General features: G+C 46.3%; 1 protein-coding gene across 7 annotated transcripts in view; it reads left to right on the forward strand.

Moving 5' to 3' along the window:
- MGLL (monoglyceride lipase) overlaps positions 1-22,413 on the forward strand; it is a 245,416-nt gene that overhangs the window by 109,943 nt on the left and 113,060 nt on the right. For 4 of the 7 annotated variants that reach the window (XM_042912516.1, XM_042912481.1, XM_042912492.1 and 1 more), the window contains one exon: positions 19,557-19,701. In XM_042912516.1, the coding sequence (XP_042768450.1) occupies positions 19,577-19,701 (125 nt within the window). In that variant the 5' untranslated portion in view covers positions 19,557-19,576. Of the gene's footprint in view, positions 1-18,096; positions 18,261-18,574; positions 19,076-19,556; positions 19,702-22,413 lie in introns of those variants that run through there. The other 3 variants (XM_042912508.1, XM_042912525.1, XM_042912476.1) reach the window with 3 other exon arrangements.

A 22,413-nucleotide genomic window follows, 5' to 3' on the forward strand; every position in this document is an offset into this window, starting at 1 on the left:
AATTTATTCTGAGAGAGAGAGAGAGAGAGAGAGCACGAGCGTGGGTGGGGAAGGGGCGGAGAGAGACTCCCAAGCAGGCTCCTCCCTGTCAGCATAGAGCCCAGCGGGGAGCTCAGTCTCACAAATCATGAGATCATGACCTGAGCTGAAATCAAGAGTCAGATGCTCAACCCACTGAGCCACCAGGGTGCCCCTGGCTCGATTTCTGAACGAACATAAGAGTATTAACTTAGAGGTAGAACCACATGTTATTTCCAACCTCTTTGAAATTGGTCTTTTTGTGCTTTGGGTGCTAGAATTTAAAGGATTTTGTCTCTTCCAGCATTTTGTTCCCCTTTGTCACATGCCCAGGTCTTCTGTCTCTTCTGGTGTTTCCTGAGTACAGATGGACAGTAGCCTCGATGCTGGTTGGTATACCTCTATCTGAATTCAGCTTCAAATTTGTGTGATTCTTGTGTTGACACATATCACACATATATACTGAGGCAGGAAAGATCTAAGAGCTTTTGAAGGGCCAGAAGGGTTCCCTGCTGGGATAGCAACAGTTCAAATATTATATTAGTCACAGCAAGTAACGCCAGCTGCTGTAACAGACAAAACCCAAATCTCAGGGGCCTCAGGCAATAGGTTATTACTTCTCCTTTGCTCTACGGCTCAATGCAAGTTATTGGCGGTGGGGGTTTCTCCTCTCCACGCAGTAATTTAGGAGCCTAGGCTTTTTCCATTGCATGGCTTCACACCATCTTTTAGTATCCTTCACTTTTTACCTAGCGGGCAGACAGGGAAAGGGAGAGAGGTTTTATGGGGCAGACCTGGCCATGGTGGGGATCATTTACCTCCACATTTCATCGGCCAGGAGATCCTGAAGCTACAAGGGTGTGTGGGAAGCGTAGTCTAGTAGTGTGCCCACGAGTGCTGGCAATCTTCACCACAAATATGGCTTGAATACATTGCGTACATCACGGCGTTGTCCCAGCTGTGCAGGTAGATGAGTTGGAGGTGGCTTGAAAGCCATAGGATGTATTTGTTCTTAGGGGAACACTCTGCCCTAAGTTAATTTGCTGGGGAGTTGAAATCCCAGCAGGTGACAATCGGGAGGGACCTGAGAAGCCCTTAATACCAGTGGTTTTCCCATAGCTGTGTGGTTTCCTTTTTTCATGTCTGGATCCCTGATCCCTTTGGAATTTGCTCTTGAGTAAGGTGTGAACTGTGTTACCTTTTCCCAAACAGCTAACTAAGTTGTCCAGGGCTGTTTGCTAAAAAGCCCCAGTGATTTGAGAGGGCTTTTTTGGCACCTTTATCAGATGCCAGATTCCTCTATGTGGCTGGGTCTATTTTTGGATTTTCTGTTCTTTCCCACTGGCCTGCTGGTCTTTTTATGTGCCAGTACCACACAATCTAAAAAGGTATGCTTTAACATCTGGTAAGACATTCTTGCCTCTCAGACATTCAATGCTAGTCTTGCATTTTTTAAATGAAGAGCTTTAGTATCTATTGTCTAACTCCACAAAGAAGCTGGTTGCTATTTTTGTTGGGAGTGTTTAAACTTCATAAATTAATTTAAGGAAAACTGGCATCTGTATGGTGCTGTCATCCTATCCAGGAACAAGGAATGTCTTTTCACTTGTTCACATTTTGCCCTGTCTTTCAAAGGTGATACGAGTTTTGCATATTTTTTAAGTATATTCCTAAATATTTTACCCTCTTCATTGTTATTGTAAAGGGACTTTTCTCTTCCTTAATATCCTCTGATTATTTTATGTATATAAATATAGATACATATGTATATGTATTTAAAGGCTATTGATTTCTATGTGCTAATTTTATTTCCTGCTATCTAATGGATTTTTTTTTTAACATCAGTAGTTTGCAACCTGCAAGGTTCCTGAGAGCCACCTAAGGAATATTTTGGGGGGCACCTGGGTGGCTCGGTCGGTTGAACGTCTGACTTCAGCTTCAGATCATGATCTCATGGGTTCGTGGTTTCGAGCCCCGCATCGTAGCTCAGAGACTGGAGCCTGCTTTGGTTTCTGTGTCTCCCTCTCTCTCTGCCCCTCCCCCCCCCCCCCCACTCATACTCTGTTTCTCTCTCTCTCTTTCTCTCTCTCTCTCAAAAAATGAATAAACATTAAAAAAAATTTAAATATCTAAGGAACATTTTCCAATAGAGATGCCGAGACTCCCTCCCCCACCCAAGGTTGCGGAGGATGTCAGGGAAGGAGGAGAGCTTTGGTGGCACTCTGTTTCTCCGTTCAAAACCCATTGATTAAGACCCAGAATGTGAGCGGCTCAGGTCACGAGTCAGAGTGGGGCTGGGCCAAGCACCACCCTGGGTGCGAATGCATTTCCCCCCTGAGACCAAGGGAAGGACCAGAGCCTCGGACCAGAGGAAGCAGGGCATGAACTCTCAAACTGCAGAGACACACATCCGAAAAAGGTGCAGCAGCCTAGGGGAGCAGACCTCGAGGCTGAGCAGAGCCGAACACCAGGCCCAGGAGGCCGGCACTCCAACTCCTGGGGAGAAGTGAGAACCTCAGAGCGAGCCCCAAAGGGGACGAGGACAGTGACTGTAGACACTTGTCGTTACTTGTTTATAGATTTACGTGTTTAGTTTTGAACTTGAGGTGCATGGACCTGAGCCAATCATCCCCTTGTTTCACACTACTTTATCACGGTTGGTTCTTTCTTCTTTTATGTTATGTACATTTTTCTTCTTCACTTATTATTTTATTGTTTGCCATTTAGTTATTACTTTTTAGTACTATTTTTCACTTGTCATTCTCTGTATCTCCCAGTTCTCCTTCCAAGCAAATATAGCCCTTCTTTTCCATTTATAGTTCATGTTTTTAAAATATGTTTTCTGTGGGGTGTCTATGTTTTCAAACACATATCAGCAGAAGTGTGTTCTAGATTTCGTTGTTGTTCACTTTGTTCCCCAAGTGCTCCGTGTAAGATCCATCCTATCACTTTGGGTGTGTCTGACCATTGCTTGGAACTCTGCGTGACTTTCCGAGGTGTGTCCGTGGCCCCAGCAGTGGCCACTCCACATACCTGGACAGCCCTTCACAAAGGATTGTGCTTCCGCCTCTGGACCTCTGTGAGAACTGGAACGTGAGAGGCTGGCCATGGGGGGGTTCCCTGAGAGTGGCTGTCCACTCCCACCCAGCCAGGCAGAAGCTTTCCCCCAGCTCCATCCTGTCCCTGCCACCACGTCCCATGGCTCGGCTTTTACTTGATGCCAGGCTAATGAAGTGCTGATGTTATCAAACTGTGCAATTCTCGGACGACTGATGATTTGGAGCATCTCTTCGATGTGCTTGTTAGCTTTTTGAGATTCTGTTTCTAGAAATTCCGTTCCTATTCTTTGCCCATTTATTAAAAATGAGGGCAGTTCGGTTTTTCTTGTTGACTTGCAAGAGTTCCATGTAACTTTTATAAATGAATCCCTAATTTGTCTTGGCAAATATTTTCGCCTTTTCTTTGTTTTCCCCTATTTGTCCTAGGATTCCCTTGCTGGAAGAAAATCCTGAATTTTGATGTAACCAAATCCATTTATACTTTGTGTTTTTAAAATGTAATTGAAAGCATCCTTTCCTTCACCTGGGTAGCAAAGATATTCTCCTCCATTTTCTTCTATTCCTTTTTAAAGTCTATCTCACTTTTGGGTCTATAGTCTATGTGACGGTAGGTAGAGATCCAGCATTATTTTGCCAATACCATTTACTAACCCCTCTCCCATCTCTGGCTCCTACTCTTTTATGAAAAGAAGCTAGTGATTCAACTACATTCATATCTGGGTTGAAAATATTATAATTAATTATATACACATCTCTAAATTTTAGTCACTCATTCTGTCCTTTTGGGTCCTCTCAATCCCTTTGTTTTAATAGTTTGAAGCCCCTGTAGGTGTTGAGAGCTAACACTGGTAGACTAGGGTTGCCAGATTTGGTAAATAAAAGCACAGGATGCTTAGTTACACTTGAATTTAGAAGAAACAACAAATAGCTTTTTAGTGTAACTATGTGTCAAATATTGCATGGGATGTACTAATCCTGAAAATCACTGCTGACCTGAAATTTAGGTGGAACTGGCTTTCTGCATCTTAATCGAATGACTCTCTGATATATTCAACCCACAGGGACGTGCTTTGACAGAGTCTTCCTGCCCTCCCTCACCCCTCTGCCATTGTCCCCACTAGTCACAAGGACACTGGTTGCACCCTATTTCTGGCTGACATGGCTCAGTTCCTGACCCGAGTCCTTCTAAATAACCTATCCTTAAATGAACATCTCAGTGTTTCACCTAAGGGTTTGACTAGACTAACCCTTCTCAGAAGTGAACATGCTTATGAACCACCTAGGAATCTTGTTAAAATGCAGACTGTGGTTTGTGGGTCTGGAATTCCCTATTTCTAACAGGCTCCTAGGGCACGTCAGTGCTGCTGGTCCGCGGACCATCCTCCAGTAGTAGGGAACTAAGGGGTTCCTGTGCACGTCTCTAGGGGGCCTGGTTGTTAAACCATCGGGACTTCGGGAACCAGAGCAAAGCCCAAGTTGGCCTACTCATATTCCTTTCCTCCGTGCCAAAGCCTGGAATAGGACAAGAGCCCATGTTTGAGAGAAGACAGGTCACACGCTTGGAACTGTCCTGGACTCTTCACACATCCTCCTCTGGCTGTTGAAGATGAACGTTGCCATCACATGTGTGTGAGCCATTGGTTGATCCTTTGTGGTCCGTCCGCACACACACCTCCCTCGGGGTGCTTACCTCCTCAGCTGCGATTGTAGCTTTCTTGTCCCTCTTGCTCATTAGACTGCAAGTCACCTGAGGGGCAAGATGGCGGCGGCTCTAGCTCCGTACCCCAGCATCCAGTGCGGTGTCTGGCATGTAGCAGCTGCTTAGGAAATCTGAGTTAAATGAAGGAAAGAAAGAACAAGTGAACACTGACTTCCACTGTCAAGGCTGTCCTTAAAACCATTTTTTGATTCACTTTTAAGTGCTCCCTGTTGTTTTGCTGTGGCTGTTCCCTAAGGGAGGAAGGAGTCCTGGGAAGTTTCCCTCTCTCCATTTTCTGTTTTCCTGTTTCCCCGCTGTCAGCTACACCATACCACTCACCCACCCCACTCTTGGGGACTTCAATAGGCCAACTTCTCCGTTTGACAGAATTCCTGTTTCCCAGTCTTCCAGCCGCTGGGCCTTCTCCATGCTGATCTGAAGAGACTCCTCAGTTCTCAGTTTCTTCAGCTCTTTTCCTTCTCCCCAGACACCTCAACAGCATACCCCGCACTTCCCGCTCCCCATGTCTCCAACATTCCTTCCACTTGCCAGTTCCCAGGGGCTCTGAAAGGCTAAGTCAACAAGTCAAGTTGTATCTGCCAAGGTTCTTTGATGGCAAGCAACAGAAATCAAATCTGGCCGATGCAAGGCCAAGGGGACTTTATCAGAGGTCTGTTGGGCTGCTCATAGAACACACTAGAGACTAGAAGACCAGGCTTGGAAACAACAAATGAGGACCAGGACGTGCAGCAGGTATACCCAATTACCTTGCCTTGCCCAGAAAGCCTGAGAATGAGTGAGCTCTTCCTGGGCCTCCCGTCTGACATCACTCTGCTCAAGATCTAGTCAGGGACAGTGCCGTGGCTTCCGTGGGCCCTGGTTGGCAAGAGTGATGGGGGCGCCTCGAATGACAGTTGCCCCAAGAATTCACAATAGTGGTGGAGGCTTCCTTTAAAGGAAATATAGCTGTTGGTAGAAAGTAGTAAATAATGCCTGCTGGGCAACAAACAAACAAATGAGCGAGAAATCTGACACAGGTGTGTGGCAGGGTGTGGGTGAGAGACCCCAAGGTATTCCTGGTTTCCGGCTGCTTTTCATAGTGGGAACACTAAGAACCTGTTAGGAATGAAAGGACATGATGTAAATAGTTCCAGGAGATGCAAAAGGTGGGGCCCGGGACTCTTTTTCTAATTCAGATCTGGTCACCAACATGCTGGACAACCTTGGGCGAGACCCCTTACCTCTCTGGTCTTGGCTGCTTTACCTAGAAAATGATGGCTTTGATGCCATGCTATCTAGGACATCTTCCAGCAGTAAAATCCTACCCAAGGCTTGCCAATTTTGCTTGACGTACACTGAAATGCAGATTTAATATTGTAGAAGGTAACATGATTTCGGAAGGCAGATTCTCAGTGTATGGTATTTACAAAGGCAACTTGGAGAGTTGAGGCTGTATTCTACTGCTCTTACTACTAATATAGCTCATACATTAAGCATTTACTATATGCCAAGCATTGTTCTTTTTTTTTTAATGTTTATTTACTTTGAGACACCACACGTGGGAGGGGCAGAGAGAGAGAGACAGAAAGAGGGAGAGAGAGAATCCCAAGCAGGCTCTGCACAGAGCCCAGCATGGGGCTCTATTCCACAAACTGTGAGATCATCAAGAGTCTGCGCTTAGCTTAGCTGCTTGACTGACTGAGCCACCCAGGCACCCCTGCCGAGCACTGGCCTAAGTACTTTAATGTGTTCATTTATTTCATCCTCACAATTCTGTGAGGCAGCTTCTATTATTACGTCCATTTTTACTGAGAAGGAAATGGAAGCACAGCCAGGCCAAGTAACTTGCCCAAGGTCACACAGGTTGTAAGTCCAAGACCTGAGTCAGACCCTGAGGTCTGTGCCTTTAACAGGCATGCCAAGAGGCCTGTTTGACCAAAACCAGCCAATTAAAAACAGCCCAGGAGAAAAAGTGCTATTGTGTAGAAAAACTGTGCCGTGTGCTCCTTCCCTGCCCTGACCTGCCTAGATTATCTGGATATATCTATACATATGTAACAGTTTCTGCAGAGCTACTCAACCCATCCCTGGACTTTCCCTGCCTAATCATAACCACTACCTCATTTGCCTTCAAAGACTAAAACTTAGCATTAGGTCAGTCGCATCTATTTCAAAAGAAGTCAGGATTTTTTTTTATTTTTTTATTTTTTTATTTTGCGAAAAACAAAGTAGGAAAATACACACATGTGACCTGCCGCTGTTACACGCTAGCAGGGGTCCATTTTATTTGCGCTTCTAATGACCCCAAAGGAATATTTTTCAGCATGTATAACTTTTAACTGGTCCATTAACCAGATTAGTCAGTGCAGGAATTTCTCCTTTACCGCTGAGTGCGGATCTCGTTATAGTGATTGGGCCAGATTACTAATTGCTGGCTTTCTGGACTTGCCAAATGCATTTAAAGAAGGTGGTGGGTGGGTGGGAACCAGTATTTTCATCTTGGTAGGTCTGATTGTGCTTAATGGCCTTTCCCAGTAGGGCTGGTGCTGGTGCTTAAATACATAGCAAAAATAGCCATCCGCAGAATGTTTCTGAGAGCTGGAAAAGACCCCTGGAGACCATCTGGGCCAATCCTATCCTGACCCACAGAAAGCTGAGGACCAGAAGTGCAGTGGCAGACTGGTGTGGAAGGAGCTGGAACCCAGAAATGCAGGTTAGAGACAGAGATGGAGAGTGGGAGGGGCCAGGCCCACACCCTGCTCTCCTACCAGCATTTCACCCTGAGTCCCCAATCTCAGTTGTGGCTACCACTGACATTCTGACTTTGCATTATCTTTGTCCCACGTGCTCTGTAATTTACTTAATATCTTTCTTTAAATCAACCCATGTTTTAAACTTCATTTATTTTTATTTTTGTTTTAAGTTTATGTATGTTGGGGGAGACAGAGTGTGAATGGGGAAGGGGCAGAGAGAGAGAGAGAGAGAGAGAGAGAGAGAGGAAGAGAGAGAATCCCAAGCAGGCTCCACGCTGTCAGCATAGAACCCAGCTGGAGGCTTGAACTCACCAACTGTGAGATTGTGATCTGAGCCAAAATCAAGATTTGGCTGCTTAACCGACTGAGCCACCCAGGCGCCTCAAACTCCATTTATTTTTAAAAGGTTTTGTTAGGGGCACCTGGGTGGCTCAGTCAGTTAAGCATCTAACTTCGGCTCGGGTTATGATCTCATAGTTGCTGGGTTTGAGCCCCGCACGGGACTCTGTGCTGACAGCTCAGAGCCTGGATCCTGCTTCCCATTCTGTGTCTCCCTCTCTCTTTGCTCCTCCCCCGCTTGTGTTCTGTTTCTGTTTCAAAAATAAATAAACATGAAACATTTCTTTGAATAGAAAATGAACACTTGCCACACATTTAAGGTAACCCAATAGATAAAATGAATTATAACAAAGCCAAGTGGTTAAAAAGGGAGATGCACAAACGGAATGTTACAGACACAGGAAAACCTAATGAAGACTGCTTGTTACTCATCATCAGAAAGATGAGAGCAAAGAGGGACTCTTACCATGAAGCTGTTATTTAATACCCTGCATGTTGAACACCTGCATGCATTTTCCCCATTAGCCTGGGTCCACACGGCAGCCTGCAGCAAAGGACCAAATACAGGATGTGGGCGGGTCAGGTCGAGTCTGGCTCTGCCACTTGGGCAGTTTCTCGAGCTGCCAAATTCCGAGTTAGAGCCCTCTCGAGGGGTCGCTGTGATGTTGGTGGCAGTGTTGGCAAGGCACCTATTCAATTACCTCCCTATTTTGGGTCCGATTAGTGCAACTTCTGTGGGAACCACACTAAAAGGATGAAAAATTCCCTGTTTTGTTTTTCCTGCATGATTCTTTTTTTCTTTTTTAACTTTTTTTAATGTTTAATTTTGAGAGAGACAGAGTGAGAGTGGGGGAGGGGCAGAGAGAGGATGACATAGAATCCAAAGTAGGCTCCAGGCTCTGAGCCGTCAGCACAGAGCCCAATGTGGGGCTCGAACCCACAAACTGTGACATCATGAACTGAGATGAAATCAAGAGTCAGATGCTTAAATGACTGAGCCACCCAGGCGCCTTTCCTAACCATGGGCATCACTGGCCCTAAATCTCTAAACCTAAATAGGAAGAATTTACGTAGAAGGAGCTTAACATTTTGTGGGGAAAGTAGGGAAAGAGGCCAAGGCAGAAATGATTTTGGGGGAAATTTTTACAACGATTTCAATAAGAGCAACAGAATCAACACACATTTTCCCAGCAATATTAAGAATACTTATTGACCTCTCTGTTATAGCATTGGGTACGTGACTTTGTTGGTTCTGTCCTTTTTTTGTAGGTATTGTGTATAGTACAAAGTGTTTCTTTTTTCCTTTCTTTTTGTACTGGAAAAACCCAGTAGTCCTCCTGAGTAGGGAAAAACCCAGTTCTTCTCTCCAGGAGTGTCTCCTTTCACACAGAACACTTCCCTTCTGACACTCCTGGTCACCAGACAGGTGGGGTTTTCCCCGCATGAAACAATTCTGTGACACCAGCTGAGTCACAGAATCTAACTCCATTCTGACACTGTCTACCTAGAGGCAGTGTAAACTTGCACAAAGTCACAATGCAAAAGGCCATTTACTGGGGTCACTGAAGCAACAGACCTCCTCCCTCCCCGGAGGAAATGGTTCTCAAGCCCTGTCCTTAACACCCACTCAACAGTTTGGTCCCACCTCTTCAAGAAGCCCAGCACGATGGAGCCACCAGAAATGCAGTGACTCCCTTCTGATACCCCGGTGTCTTAGTTTCTCTCTCACAGGTATTTCTGGCATGTTCCACGCTCCTCAGACCTCAGAGCATTTCCAGTAAGCCACGCAATAACCTGCAGAGGTGTTTGCCTCTGGGGACAGAAACAAGGGTGCAGGAGTGGGAAGGAGACTCATAATTCACTGTTAACTCTGGTTCTCATTGGAACTTTTTTTTTTTCTTTAATGTTTCTTTATTATTGAAAGACAAAGAGAGTCAGAGCATGAGCAGGGGAGGGGCAGAGGGAGAGGGAGACACAGAATCTGAAGCAGGCTCCAGGCTCCAGCTGTCAGCACAGAGCCCGACGCAGGGCTCGAACTCACAAATCACGAGATTGTGACCTGAGCCGAAGTCCGACGCTTAACTGACTGAGCCACCCAGGCGCCCCTCATCAGAACTTTTCAAACATGCATATGTTCCCTTAACTTAATAATGGTGACACTAAGTGGCACCCTGCCCTCCTGTGCCAGACATTCATGCTAAGCAATTAACCTGTCCTATCCCAGGCAGTTGCATGAGCTAGATAGGATTCTTTTTTTTAATATGAAATTTATTGTCAGATTGGTTTCCATACAACACCCAGTGCTCACCCCAACAGGTGCCCTCCTCAATAGGATTCTTAATGATCCTCCTTTTACAGAGGCATAAAGAATGTAAACCATGGGTGGGGGACTTAGTCGGTTAACCATCTGACTTTGGCTCACGTCATGATCTTGCGGTTCTTGGGTTCAAGCCCTGCATCGGGCTGTATGCTGACAACTCAGAACCTGGAGCCTGCTTCAGATTCTGTGTCTCCCTCTCTCTCTGCCCCTCCCCTGCTCATGCTCGCTCTCTCTCTCTCAAAAATCAATAAACATTAAAAATTTTTTTTTAAATTAAGAATTTTAATTCCAAGATAGTTAACCTACAGTATTATATTAGTTTCAAGTCAAGTGTACCATATAGTGATTCAACACTTTCATACATCACCCAGTGCTCCTCACAAGTGCCCTCCTTAATCCCCATCACCTGTTTAACCCATCTCCTGACCCCTCTTCCCTCTGGTAACCATCACTTTCTTCTCTGTAGTTAAGAGTCTGTTTCTTGGTTTGCCTCTCTCTCTTTCTCCCCTTTCCTCTTTTGTTTTGTTTCTTAAATTCTACATATGAGTGAAATTGTATGGGTATTTGTCTTTTTCTGACTGACTTACTTCACTTAGCATTATACTCTCTAGCTCCATCCATGCCATTGCAAATGGCAAGATTTCATTCTTTTTCATGGCTGAGTAATATATATGTATATCATATGTGTATATCACATCTTCTTTATCCATTCATCAGTTGATGGATACTTGGGCTGCTTCCATATCTGGGCTATTGTAAATAATGCTGCTATAAACATAGGGGTGAGTGTATTCTTCTGAATTAGTGTTTTTGTATTCTTCGGGTAAACATCCAGTAGTATGATTACAGGATCTATTTTTAACTTTTTTAAAAAATCATTTTTAGAGAGAGCGGAGGGGGTGGGCAGAGGAAGAGAGAGAAAGAGAGAGAATCTTAATAGGCTATGCACTCAGCACAAGCCCAAGACAGGGCTCAATCCCATGACCATGGGACCCAGGGACCATGACCTGAGCCAAAATCGAGAGTCCGAAGCTCAACTAACTGAACCATTCAGGCCTCCATAGTGTTTTCCACAGTGATTGCCCTGGTTTGAATTTCCACCAATAATGCACAAAAGTTCCTTTTTCTCTACATCCTTGCCAGCACTTGCTGTTTCTTTGTGCTTTTGATTTTAGCCACTCTGACAGATATGAGGTGATATCTCATTGTCATTTTGATTTGCATTTCCCTGATGGTGAGTGATATTGAGCATCTTCTCATGTATCTGTTGGCCACCTGGATGTCCTCTTTGGAGAAATGTCTGTTCATGTCTTTTGCCCATTTTAATCAGTTTATTTGCTTTGGGGACTGTCGAGTTGTGTAAGTTCCTTATATATTGGCTACTAACCCTTTATCAGTTATGTCATTTGCAGATATCTTCTCCCATTCCGTAGGTTGTCTTTTAGTTTTGTTAATTATTTCCTGCACTGTGCAGAAGCTTTTTATTGTGATGTAGCCCCAATAGTTTATTTTTACTTTTATTTCCCTTGCCTCGGGAGACCTATCTGGAAAAATGTTGGTATGGCTGATGTCAGAGAAATTACTACTTGTGCTCTCTTCAAGGATTTTTATGGTTTCAGGTCTCACATTTAGGTATTTAAATCCATTTTGACTTTACTTTTGTATATGATGTAAGAAAGTGGTACAGTTTCATTCTTTTGCATGTAGCTGCCTGGCTTTCCCAACACCATTTGTTGAAGAGCCTGTCTGTTCCTCACTGCATATTCTTGCCTTCTTTTTTGAAGATTAATTGACCATAAAATTGTAGGTTTGTTTCTGAGCTATTTTGAATAAAAGAGGGGAGAGTGGGCATCCCTGTCTTATTCCTGACCCTAGAGGGAAAGCTCTCAGCTTTTCATAACTGAGTATGATGTTAGTTGTGTGGTTTGTTTCTGAGCTCTCTATCCTGTTCTATTGATATATGTGTCTACTGTTGTGACAGTACCATACTGTCTTGATTACTACAGCTTTGTAGTGTAACTTGAAATCTGGAATTGTGAGGCCTCCAGCTTTCTCTTTTTCAAGATTGTTTTGGCTCTTTGGGGTCTTTTGTGATTCCATGCAAATTTTAGGATTATTTGTTCTAGTTTCATGAAAAATGCTGTTGATATGTTGATAGGGATTGCATTAAATCTGTAGATTGCTTTGAGTAGTATACACATTTTAATGATATTTGTTCTTCCAATCCATGAGCATGGGATATCTTTCCATTTCTCTGTGTCATCTTCAATTTCTTTTGTTAATGTTTTATACTTTTCAGACACAGGTCTTTCATCTTTATAGTTAAGTTTGTTCCTAGGTATTTTATTATTTGGGGTAAAATTATAAATGGGATTGCTTTCTTAAGTTCTCTTTCTGTTGCTTCATTATTAGTGTATAGAAAAGCAAAGGATTTCTGGGCATTGATTTTGTATCTCATGACCTTAAATTCTAATAGTTTTTGGACAAAGTTTTTAGGTTTTTTTTTATACATAGTATCATGTCATCTGCAAATAGTGAAAGTTTTACTTCTTCCTTGCCAATTTCGATGCTTTTATTCCTTTTTCTTGTCTCATTGCTGTGGCTAGGACTTCCAGTACTATGTTGAATAAAAGTGGTGAGAGTAGACATCCCTGTCTTCTTCCTGACCTTAGAGGGAAAGCTCTCAGTTTTTCATAATGGAGTATGATGTTAGTTGTGGGTTTTTCATGTATGTATGGCCTCTATTATGTTGAGGTATGTTCCCTCTAAACCTATTTGTCAAAGGTTTTTATCATGAATGTATGTTGTGCTTTGTCAAATGCTTTTTCTGTATTGATTAAAGTCATCATATGGTTTTCAATTCTTTCTTTTATTAATGTGGTGTATCACATTGATTGATTTGTGAATATTGAACCACCGTTACATCCCAGGAATAAATCCCAGATCGTGGTGAATGATTTTTTTTTTCATGTATTGTTGGATTCAGTTTGCTAATATTCTGTTGAGGAGTTTTACATCTATGTTCATCAGAGTTATTGGCCTATAGTTCTCTTTTTTGTAATGTCTTTATCTAGTTTTAGTTGCACGGTAATGCTGGCCTCATAGAATGAATGTGGAGGGTTAGCTTTTCTTTAGGTGGGCTCAGCAGTAGGGCTGGCAGATGGGCAGATGCATGCGTCACCCAAAGAGGACAGCTTTCATCCAACCACGCTGCTGACCACTGCCAGGCACAAATGTGGCCCCGTGTTGACAGGCTTTTTGCCTTTCAGAGGAAACCCAGGGACAAGCACTATCATGTGAAATGTCCTGGTTTTTAAAAGCTGGCCACTAATTCAAATATTTTGAAAGCTCAGCATTGGCCAAGCTCAAACTCCCACAGACTAAATGCAGTGCGTGGGATGCCAAGTCATACCTTCACCTGCTAATTCTCCGGAGGTGAGTGTACTGTATTCCATAGATGCAGGGATCGTTTCTGGGCCAACTCCCACATCTCTGGCCTGACCTTTGTCTTCACTTCTAGACCTACAAATCCAGCCTCCCCTACAGGCACCTCATGCTCAACACATCCAACACTCTGGCCCCTTGTGCCCGCATCTCTCTGCTCTTCAAGAGAAGCTGGAAATCTGGATTTGCGTGTGACATTACCAATTTTAAAAATTCACATTAAAATTTTTGTTCAGATGAAAAAGTACTTTTTCTTGGGCCACACACTGCCACTCTTGATTTAGCGCAAGCTGGCTGCCCACCAGGCCCCGTGCTGAGTGCGGCACAGACACGATCTGAACTGACTGTGGCCGAGGCCCGGAGTGGGTATTCGTATCACCCTGTTTCAGGTGGGGAGGCAGTCTCAGCGAGGCAAAGTCAGTCACCAGAAGTCACACAGCTAGTCCGTGGAGCATATTTCAGAGTTTACGTATTTTTGCTCAAGTTCATTTTCCTTTAAGTTTGTACAAAGTCTTACATCTTTCGTTATTCACTCTAATTACCATCTCCACTCCCAAGCTCCACTTCTCTCCATCCAGGAGTGATTTGTAGTTGAAATATACCACCACCCACATTCCTAGGATTGCAAAAAAGCAGTAGAAGTTAATTCACACATACCAACATTTCTAATAAGAGACACTCCTGGCTTTCGTAACGTCTCCTAGTTTGCTCTTACTGCCTTCCTCCCCACAGATATTTCCAGCATGTTCCACTCAGCTCAAACCTCAGAGCATCTCTGGAAGGCCACACAAGACACTAGTGGGAGCAGAAAGATGCTGCTTTTACTTGAATTGCTGGCCTGCTTTTTCATCCCAGGCAGTAGGGGCATATCCTGCCAACTGGCACTTTTCTGGGAGGCGACTGTCTCTAGAGTGGTCCAGTCTAGCAAGACTGGGTTCTGAGGTCTTTCTGGGCGCGTGGGTTGGTAGGAATTGCTGAAATATATAGCCAGATACAGGACATCTGCATCTGCAATGGCACAGGAGGTGTGTTTTTTCCTATTCCTCCAGGTAAATCCCACTAAAAACCCTGGACATCATATGTAAACTGAACTGAAAGAGGCTCTGAAAGGGGAGAAAATAGGCAGACCAACTAGAGACCTCAGGAGCCAAGGAATGACATGGTGGCAAGCTCCTGAGTTTTTGTTTGGCCTCAGATATTCCAGTCTTGCAGCTAGAGAAGCCAGCAACCCAAAAATGCCAAGGGCACAGACCAAATGATACTTAACCCAAGCCTGCCCTTTCCAGCCCAAGGACCAAGAGAGAGAAAACTAATAAGCCATAAAAGTTTCAGACGTTGGCCTTTCTACACTAGTCAGACAACACAGAAGAAAAAAGTGGCCCACACCCACACCCACCAAGACTGAGTGGGCAATCTGTGTGTTTAGCTCCACCTGGGAGTAATGAGGCCACATGGCCACCTGCCTGTCCCCTGGCCCACAGCAGTGTCAGAGAGGATCAGCTAAGACAGAAGCTTTAAATAAGATCCAGAGTCTCACAACATAATACAAGATCATCTGGCTTCTGTAGAAAATCACATATCTCACCAAGAACCAGAGAGATCTGAAATTGAACGAAAAAAGACAATCAATAGATGCCAACTGAAAGAACAGAGATTTTAAAGCAGCCATGATAAAAATGCTTCAAGGAGCAAGTACAAACATGGCTGGAACTAATGAAAACTAGAGATTCTCAGCCTAGGAAGAGAAGATCTAATCTTCATTAGAATTTCCAAATGGAAATTGTAGAACTGAAAAGTTTAATACTGGGGTAAAAAAGCTCAGAGGATGGGTTCAGAGGCAGAATGGAGAAGAAGAAAGAAGCAGTGAACTGGAAGACAGGGCACTGGAAATTACCCAGTCTGGACAACAGAGGGAACACAGACTGGAAAACAACTGAAGAGAGCCTCAGAGACCTATAGGACTATAACAAAAGATCTAATACTATATCATCTGAGTCCCAAAGGGAGAGGAGAAAAGATGGTGAGGAGGAAAAGGCTAAAATAAAAATACATATATTGACAACACTAGATGCTGACAAGGTCGCTGAGAACCTAGACCTCTCACATCAGGAATGTGAAATGGTATCGCCACTCTAGAACACTTTTGGGCAGGCTCTTAAACAACATGTAATTTCCTTATAGCCCAGCAATTGCCCTTCTGGGAATTTATCCCAGAGAAATGAGGACTCATGCTCATACAAAAAGTTCTACAGGAGTGCCAAAAGCATTTTTATTTGTGATAGCCCCAAGCTGGTAATGACCCAGAAGTCCCTCAACAAACTGTGTGATACGTCCACACCACAGAATGCTACACACACCACCTGGAGATGCTGAATGAAAAGGTGAATCCTCAAAGGTCATATACTGTGTGACTTTATAGAACATTCTTGAAATGAGAAAATTTTATAAATGGAGAACTAATTAGTGCTTGGCAGGGGTTATGAAGGGAATGGGGGTGGGAAGGAAGTAGATGTGGCTACAGAAGGGCAACACAAGGGATCTTTGTGGTGATGGAATGTTCTGCATCTAGACTGTATCAATGTCAATATCCTGGTTGTGATATCATCCTACAGTTTCGCAAGATTGGGGGAAACTGGGTAAAGGGTACACAGCATTTCTCTGGATAATTTGTTAACAACTGCATGCAGATCTACCTGTATCTCAAAATAAAAAGTTTAATTTAAAAAAAAAAAGCCAGATACAGAACAGCACAGTCTCAATGTCTTAACTCATGGTTTCCCAACCTGCTGACCACACACCATGCTCTCATCTATGTCGGTAACCAAGGATGCAGAGCTTCCAATTCTCTACCACCATTTCTACAGAGGCTCTGCTGACAACTTCAGCAAAATCTGTCCTCAAGCCTTTCACACTATTTAAAATGTTGGAATATTGGAGCTGGAAAACACTGAAACCACAGCTGTGTACAAGGTGCGCTTTGGGCCCCCCCCACCCATAGCATCCATTAGATCCCCAGCTGCCGCCCCGCCCCCACCTTGAACAAATTACCATCCAAGTAAATACAGTGTATTTAGCATGGCCAGCTTGAAAGCCAGCCCCCAGCTCCCTGCCCCAAGATTGCTGCCTCGCATGGATATTGTAAAGCTGCATTTAGCTACCCTTCTCTGTCCCAGGCCTGGTTGGTGAACTGCTTGAGGCCAGAGGGCTGGCTGAGCTTGGCAGCACTTACAGCCCATAGCTTCTCAAAGGCTATTGTTTTATTTCTTAAGTTAGATCACAGGCTCTAAGCAGCCTGGGCCTCCTGCACACAGACAATGTGACATTGAGACACCAGCTTCTGGAATACAGCAGTTCTTTTCAACATTGCAATGGGATAAAGTTATTTATGAAAGAAGAAAAGGTGAAAAGGCCAGCTGAAGTCAGTGTGAGCTGGGGACCTTGGTCACACTCCTTGGGGACACAGGTATGGTTGCACCCAGGCTACAGGTGAGGAGATTAAGGCTCACAGGACAAATGGAGGAGCTGCTGCAGGTGGTCTGGACCCTAAATCCAACACTGGTTCCTGCACCCCCACGATCTACATTGCTAGTTGTACTGGATAGTGTTCAGACCTTCCCCTGGCCTGTGTAGATCCACCCCAGATTTCTTTTGGGGGCCGGTCTCCTAGAACGTAGGGACAGTTGCTGGGTATGGGGGTAGTGGGATAAGGCCTACACTAGTCTGCCTTTACCCTACCTCCTGGGGGTTTGTGCACCCCCAACCCACTTTTTATGTGGGTGTCTGATCATGTGCATCTCTGTGCGGGTGTGAATGTGTCTGTATATGAGTGTCTGCCCATATGTGCATGTCGTGTGTGTATACTTGATGTCTACGAGTGTCTCTGCGTGTGTCTGTTTCTTTCTGTGTGTGTCTATGTGAGTTTGTGTCTCTGTGGATGTCATGTGTCTGCCTTTGTGTACCGAGTATCTGTATGTGTGTGGTATATTTTTTGTGTGTCTGTACGTGTCCATGCGTGTGTATTTGTGGGGAAGTCTATGTGCATGCCTGCATGTGTGGCGTGTGTCCTTGTGCACATGTAGTGTCTACATGTATCTGCATGTGTCCCTGTGTCTGCACGTGTACTATCTGTGTGTGGGTCTGTGCACGCATGCGGTCCGTGTGCATTTGCAGATTGTGTGGTGTCCGTGTGTGTCCCTATGCGGGTCTGTGTGCGCGAGGTGTGTTGCGCGTGGGTGTGGCGATCCCTCCCGCGCTGACGCTCGGGAGAGCCCGGCTGGGTTCCAGGCCTCGTGACGGCCCCCGGGCGGCCACCCTGGGGCGCGGCCTCCCCCGAGGCTGGGAGGGGAGGAGCGCGTGGCCGGGTCCGCGGGCTGCGCCCCCGCTCCTCCCCGCGGGCCGGGCACACGTGGGCCCCGGGCGCCGCCTCCCCGCACCGCCCGCCGGTCCCGCGCGTCCCCACCCACCTCGGGCCGCCCCCGCCGCCGAGCGGGCCCGGGGATAAAGTGGCAGCGCAGACGCCGCGCCCTGTCGCCGCGGAGCCGGCGGCGCGCAGCTCGGCCCGGCTCTGGCCCGCCGCAGACGAGGACCCGCGGCGCTCGGGGAACGCGACAGCGGCGCTCGTGGCCCCGGTAACTGCCTCCCGGCCCCCGCCCCAGCCTGCGAGTGCAGTCCCCACCGGTGGGGAGCAGCCTCGGGGGTCCCCGGCATGCTCGGCGTGGGCTCCCGCGCCCCTGGTGCGCGCGCGTCTGTGCACGAGTGTGTGCGCGCGTGTCTGTGTGTGCGCGTGTGTGCGCGCGCCCTCCCCTGCTCCCTCGCACCAGCCCCCAAACCAACTTGTCCCCGTCAACTCCATTTTCCCGGTCCCCTCCGGCCCCGTGCACACGCCCGGCGAAGTCTCCCGGTTTTTCCCGTGGCTTTTCCAGTGACAGCTGCCGGGCTCCGTTCCCTGCGCTGTCGGAGACAGGCAGGAAGCAAAGTTTGTCGGGAGCCTCGGGGGTGACTTTGCCTCGGGGACCCGCATTTGTGCGTGTGCGAGGTGCCTCGGTGTGCGCGGAGCTGGTTTCCCAGTTTCCGGGGCAGGGGGTGCCGGGCTCGCGAGCCCCTCTCCTCTCCGAACCCCTCCATGGATTTGTGTAGGAAAAGTGATGACCTGAACTAGTAGTGGGGCGTCGCGCGCGCCTGTTCCCCGCCCCTGGGGACGGAGGGGGAGCCCCGGAGAGCTTCCAGTGCGAGCTGGAAGCAGGCTCCCGGGCTCAGCACCCCGAAAGCCCTCAAGACTGGCTCTGGGGGCAGGCAGGGCGCGGGGTGGGGGACAGGGGCTGGGGAACTGCTTGAATGCCGCCCTGTGACCGCCGAGATGAGGGAACAGCCCTTATTTGCCTGGCTCTGATTCTCCATGCTGTCGTGGTTGTGGAATGCAAAAGCCAGGACATGATGGAAACAGGTTTGTCATGGAATCTTTGGAATTTCAGACACAGGAGGCATTAATTGGAGTATCATCCACCTCATTATCGTGCCCCTTTGAAACTTCCTTGGGGATTTTAAGATAGATGGGTCTTCTTGCAGCTGCGTCTTTATACCCACAGAGCTGAGTATAATTTCCACTTGATTACAGCTAAAATAGTCTTTAAGATGAAGTTTCCTGAAATGATTTAAAATAAACACAGATGGGAAGGGGGGAAAAAAAGCTGTAATGAGGCACTTAAAAAATAAAGTGAGCATTTTCTTAAGAACAAATGGGATTTTTCAGTCTTGGAGAGACTGCAAGAAATATGTTTTTTGTTTTTTTTTTTAAGTCTTTGAAATGGAGGGGGTCCTTTTAAACTGCTTAAAAATGTTTCTGACACCGAACGAGGCTTTGCTCCCCATCTCTGTGTGTTTTTGCCGTATTTCTGACTTCGGAATATGTCTTCTTTTCTTTCAAGGACTTGGAGATCCTTTCAGAATGCCGGAGGAAAGTTCTCCCAGGCAGACCCCACAGAGCGTTCCATACCAGGACCTGCCTCACCTGGTCAATGCCGATGGACAGTACCTCTTCTGCAGGTACTGGAAACCTACGGGCACACCCAAGTAAGTCCCCCCCTCCCCCCCTGCCGAGTGCTGCTCCAGAGCACTTGGCTCCGTTCACACTGGCCTCTGCCCTTCTTCCTGTAGCATACCCTTCGGGACTGCTTTCTTCATGACCTACTTCACATACGTTGTAACGTCAGGCACAGCAGTGCCCACAAAGATGAGATTTAGACTTTACCATTTTTTTTTTTTAAATTAAGAAGCAGGAGTTCTATTTTCATTATAACAACCAGGATACGGATTCTACCGTATGGCAGTTTTCAAAAATTCCACATGACTTTATTTTTTGTACTGGACTTGATTTCCTGTTGCAAGGGCATTCCTTTGAAATCAACGCCGACAACTCCAGAAAGCCACCTAAGCAGATAAGAACATCAAAACTGTATATATAGTAACCTTTGTTCTGTCTTCCTGTTTGATTATGAGCTTCAGAGGTGTCCTACGTGTATAACTAGGGAGAAAGGGGTCTGGGTATTTCCTTCTGATTTCTTGCCAGCTCAATTACTTTGTACATTTTCCATCAAGGATTTGTCTTGCTGTTAGAAAAGGCGTTGGGACGATACACCATAAGACAGCTGGTCGCCTGCTGCTCCCCTTCTCTTGTACGAAACAGGGAAAGCCCTGCTTGTTTATGTTATTCGGGGAAAGGAATTATTGGTGGTAACCATTTGGCCTAGTGACGAGTGAGCGTCTCCTGTTCCATGGATGTTTTACCTGTCTCCCAGGCCTCTTGTCTCCCAGGGTACACGGTGTGATGTAGATTATAGCTCTCTTTGTGTCTCAGTAATCACCCAACCCTAGCACAGCTATAGCATTTCTCCTGTTTTTCAACAAGGTGTATATAATCCAGGTAGCTGCACGTTAAAAACACAGAGATGTGGACTTTTAAAGACCCGGTTTAAAATCATAGCTTCAGGGCAGCTGTACAAACTGCCTATCGCAATGGGCTGTTAATAGTTCCTACCAGTTCTGGCAATATCTTTCTTAAAGATATCCTCCAGAAGAGAGCGTGTGTCTCTGCATATGTGTCAGATGGAGACAGAGGAGAAGAGAGGGAAGGAGGGAGGGAGGAAGGGGGTGAGGAGAGAGAGAGGAGAGAGAGAAAGAGAGAGAGAGAGTTGTCAAGCATCGTCATTAATTCTCCATTCTGACTTACTCTCCTTATTCTGACTTACTCTGACTTATTTGGCTGTACAGTTGCGTGTTCTTGGTTTAACTTCTGAGAACTGTGTGGTATGTGGGGCATTATTTGATCGATATACAAAAAGAGGACAAAGAATTGAAAGTAGGCATTTTTATTGTCCAAGTCCTAGACTTTGGGGGCTTTCCTCGGTTGAGTGGGGAGGCTGTCCTAGTTGGAGGTCAACGAAATAAAGAGGACCTTTGGTCTCCAAAGGGGGCGGCGCAGGGCGGTGGGTGAGTGGGTTGGGAATGGCCAACCGGCTGCCCTTCCTTGGCCGTGAGTGGTTTTCACAGTCTCCACGCTGACGTCGCCTTGTGGGGAGGTCTCTAGGTTCCATTGCTTTTGCTCCACTTAGATGTGGCAAGCCCCCAGTAGCTTAAACTGAGCTGTCTCTGGGAAATCAGTGTCTGCACTGTGGTGGCCGCCGATGGCAATAAGAAGGCGGGGTGGGTTGTTGAGGCAGTTGGGCCCTGGGATTTGGAAGAGAACTGTGATGGGAAGGCCACCAGCCTACCTACTCTGCCTCTACCCCCTGGAGATGATTCAGGTCAATAAATACCCTTTTGGAGTTGGGGCCAATGTCAGAGGTAATGTTTAGGTGATTTCACAACCAGCCCTGACCCATCAGAAAGTCCTGGAGGCCTCCTGCAACAGAAGTTAACCCTGTGCCTGCATCTCTGTATATCAAATAGGGTGAGGGGTTCCTGGAGGAGGAATCATGGCAGCCGGAGTGGTGGGGAGCAGGGGGGTGGCCTCAGGGCAGAGGTTTATGCCAACTGGAATGGAAGCGTGTCCATGTCTGAATAACTGAGACCAGCTGCTTGGGCAGATACCAGCCACTGTGTGGGCCTGCCTTCTTGCATGCTCTGGAACGTCTCTGCTGTTGAGTTTCAACACCATTGCCTGTTGCTTTTAAGAAGGGAGAGGGGACCTCAGGTCACCCCTGACTCCAGTCCATCCCTTCCAGGGAGTGTCCTAAAGTCCCATTCCCAGTTCAGCTCCAGGCCTTCTCTACTCCACCGTCTGTGGGGAAAACCCAGACAACTATCACCTTTCCCTCTGTTTTTCCACTCTGCTCCATTTAAAAAATAATCTCCCTCCCAGAGGACCTGGAGACCTCAGAAGCCACCCTGGGTGGCGTCTTTCAGAGCGGGGTCTATGTGCACCTCTATTAGCCGCACTGCTTTGGGTTGTTTTTTTGGTCAACAAGTTGCCTCCAGCTCCTTAGGCCTGCCTCAGAGCGCCTGAAACTTTCTGTCCCGAGACCAGCTCTGCAGGTGGCTCAGAGTGACACTGGGTCACAGGTGTCAGCCATAGCTGAGAAACCGGCCAAACCTGCTTATGGAATCAACTTATGTCCTTATACATGCCAGCCTCTCACGCTGGACCCTGAGAGAGAAGAAGGCATTTCTTGGGAGTGTCATTACGATGTGTGTGTCCAAACACAACACTGTTTTTAGTACAGCACGCCAAAGACTCCATCTTTAATTGTTTTGCACCCAAGATTTTTAAGCCTACATTTGGCAGTG

The sequence above is a fragment of the Panthera leo genome, chromosome A2 (assembly GCF_018350215.1).
Source record: "Panthera leo isolate Ple1 chromosome A2, P.leo_Ple1_pat1.1, whole genome shotgun sequence".
Taxonomy (NCBI): Eukaryota; Metazoa; Chordata; class Mammalia; order Carnivora; family Felidae; genus Panthera; species Panthera leo.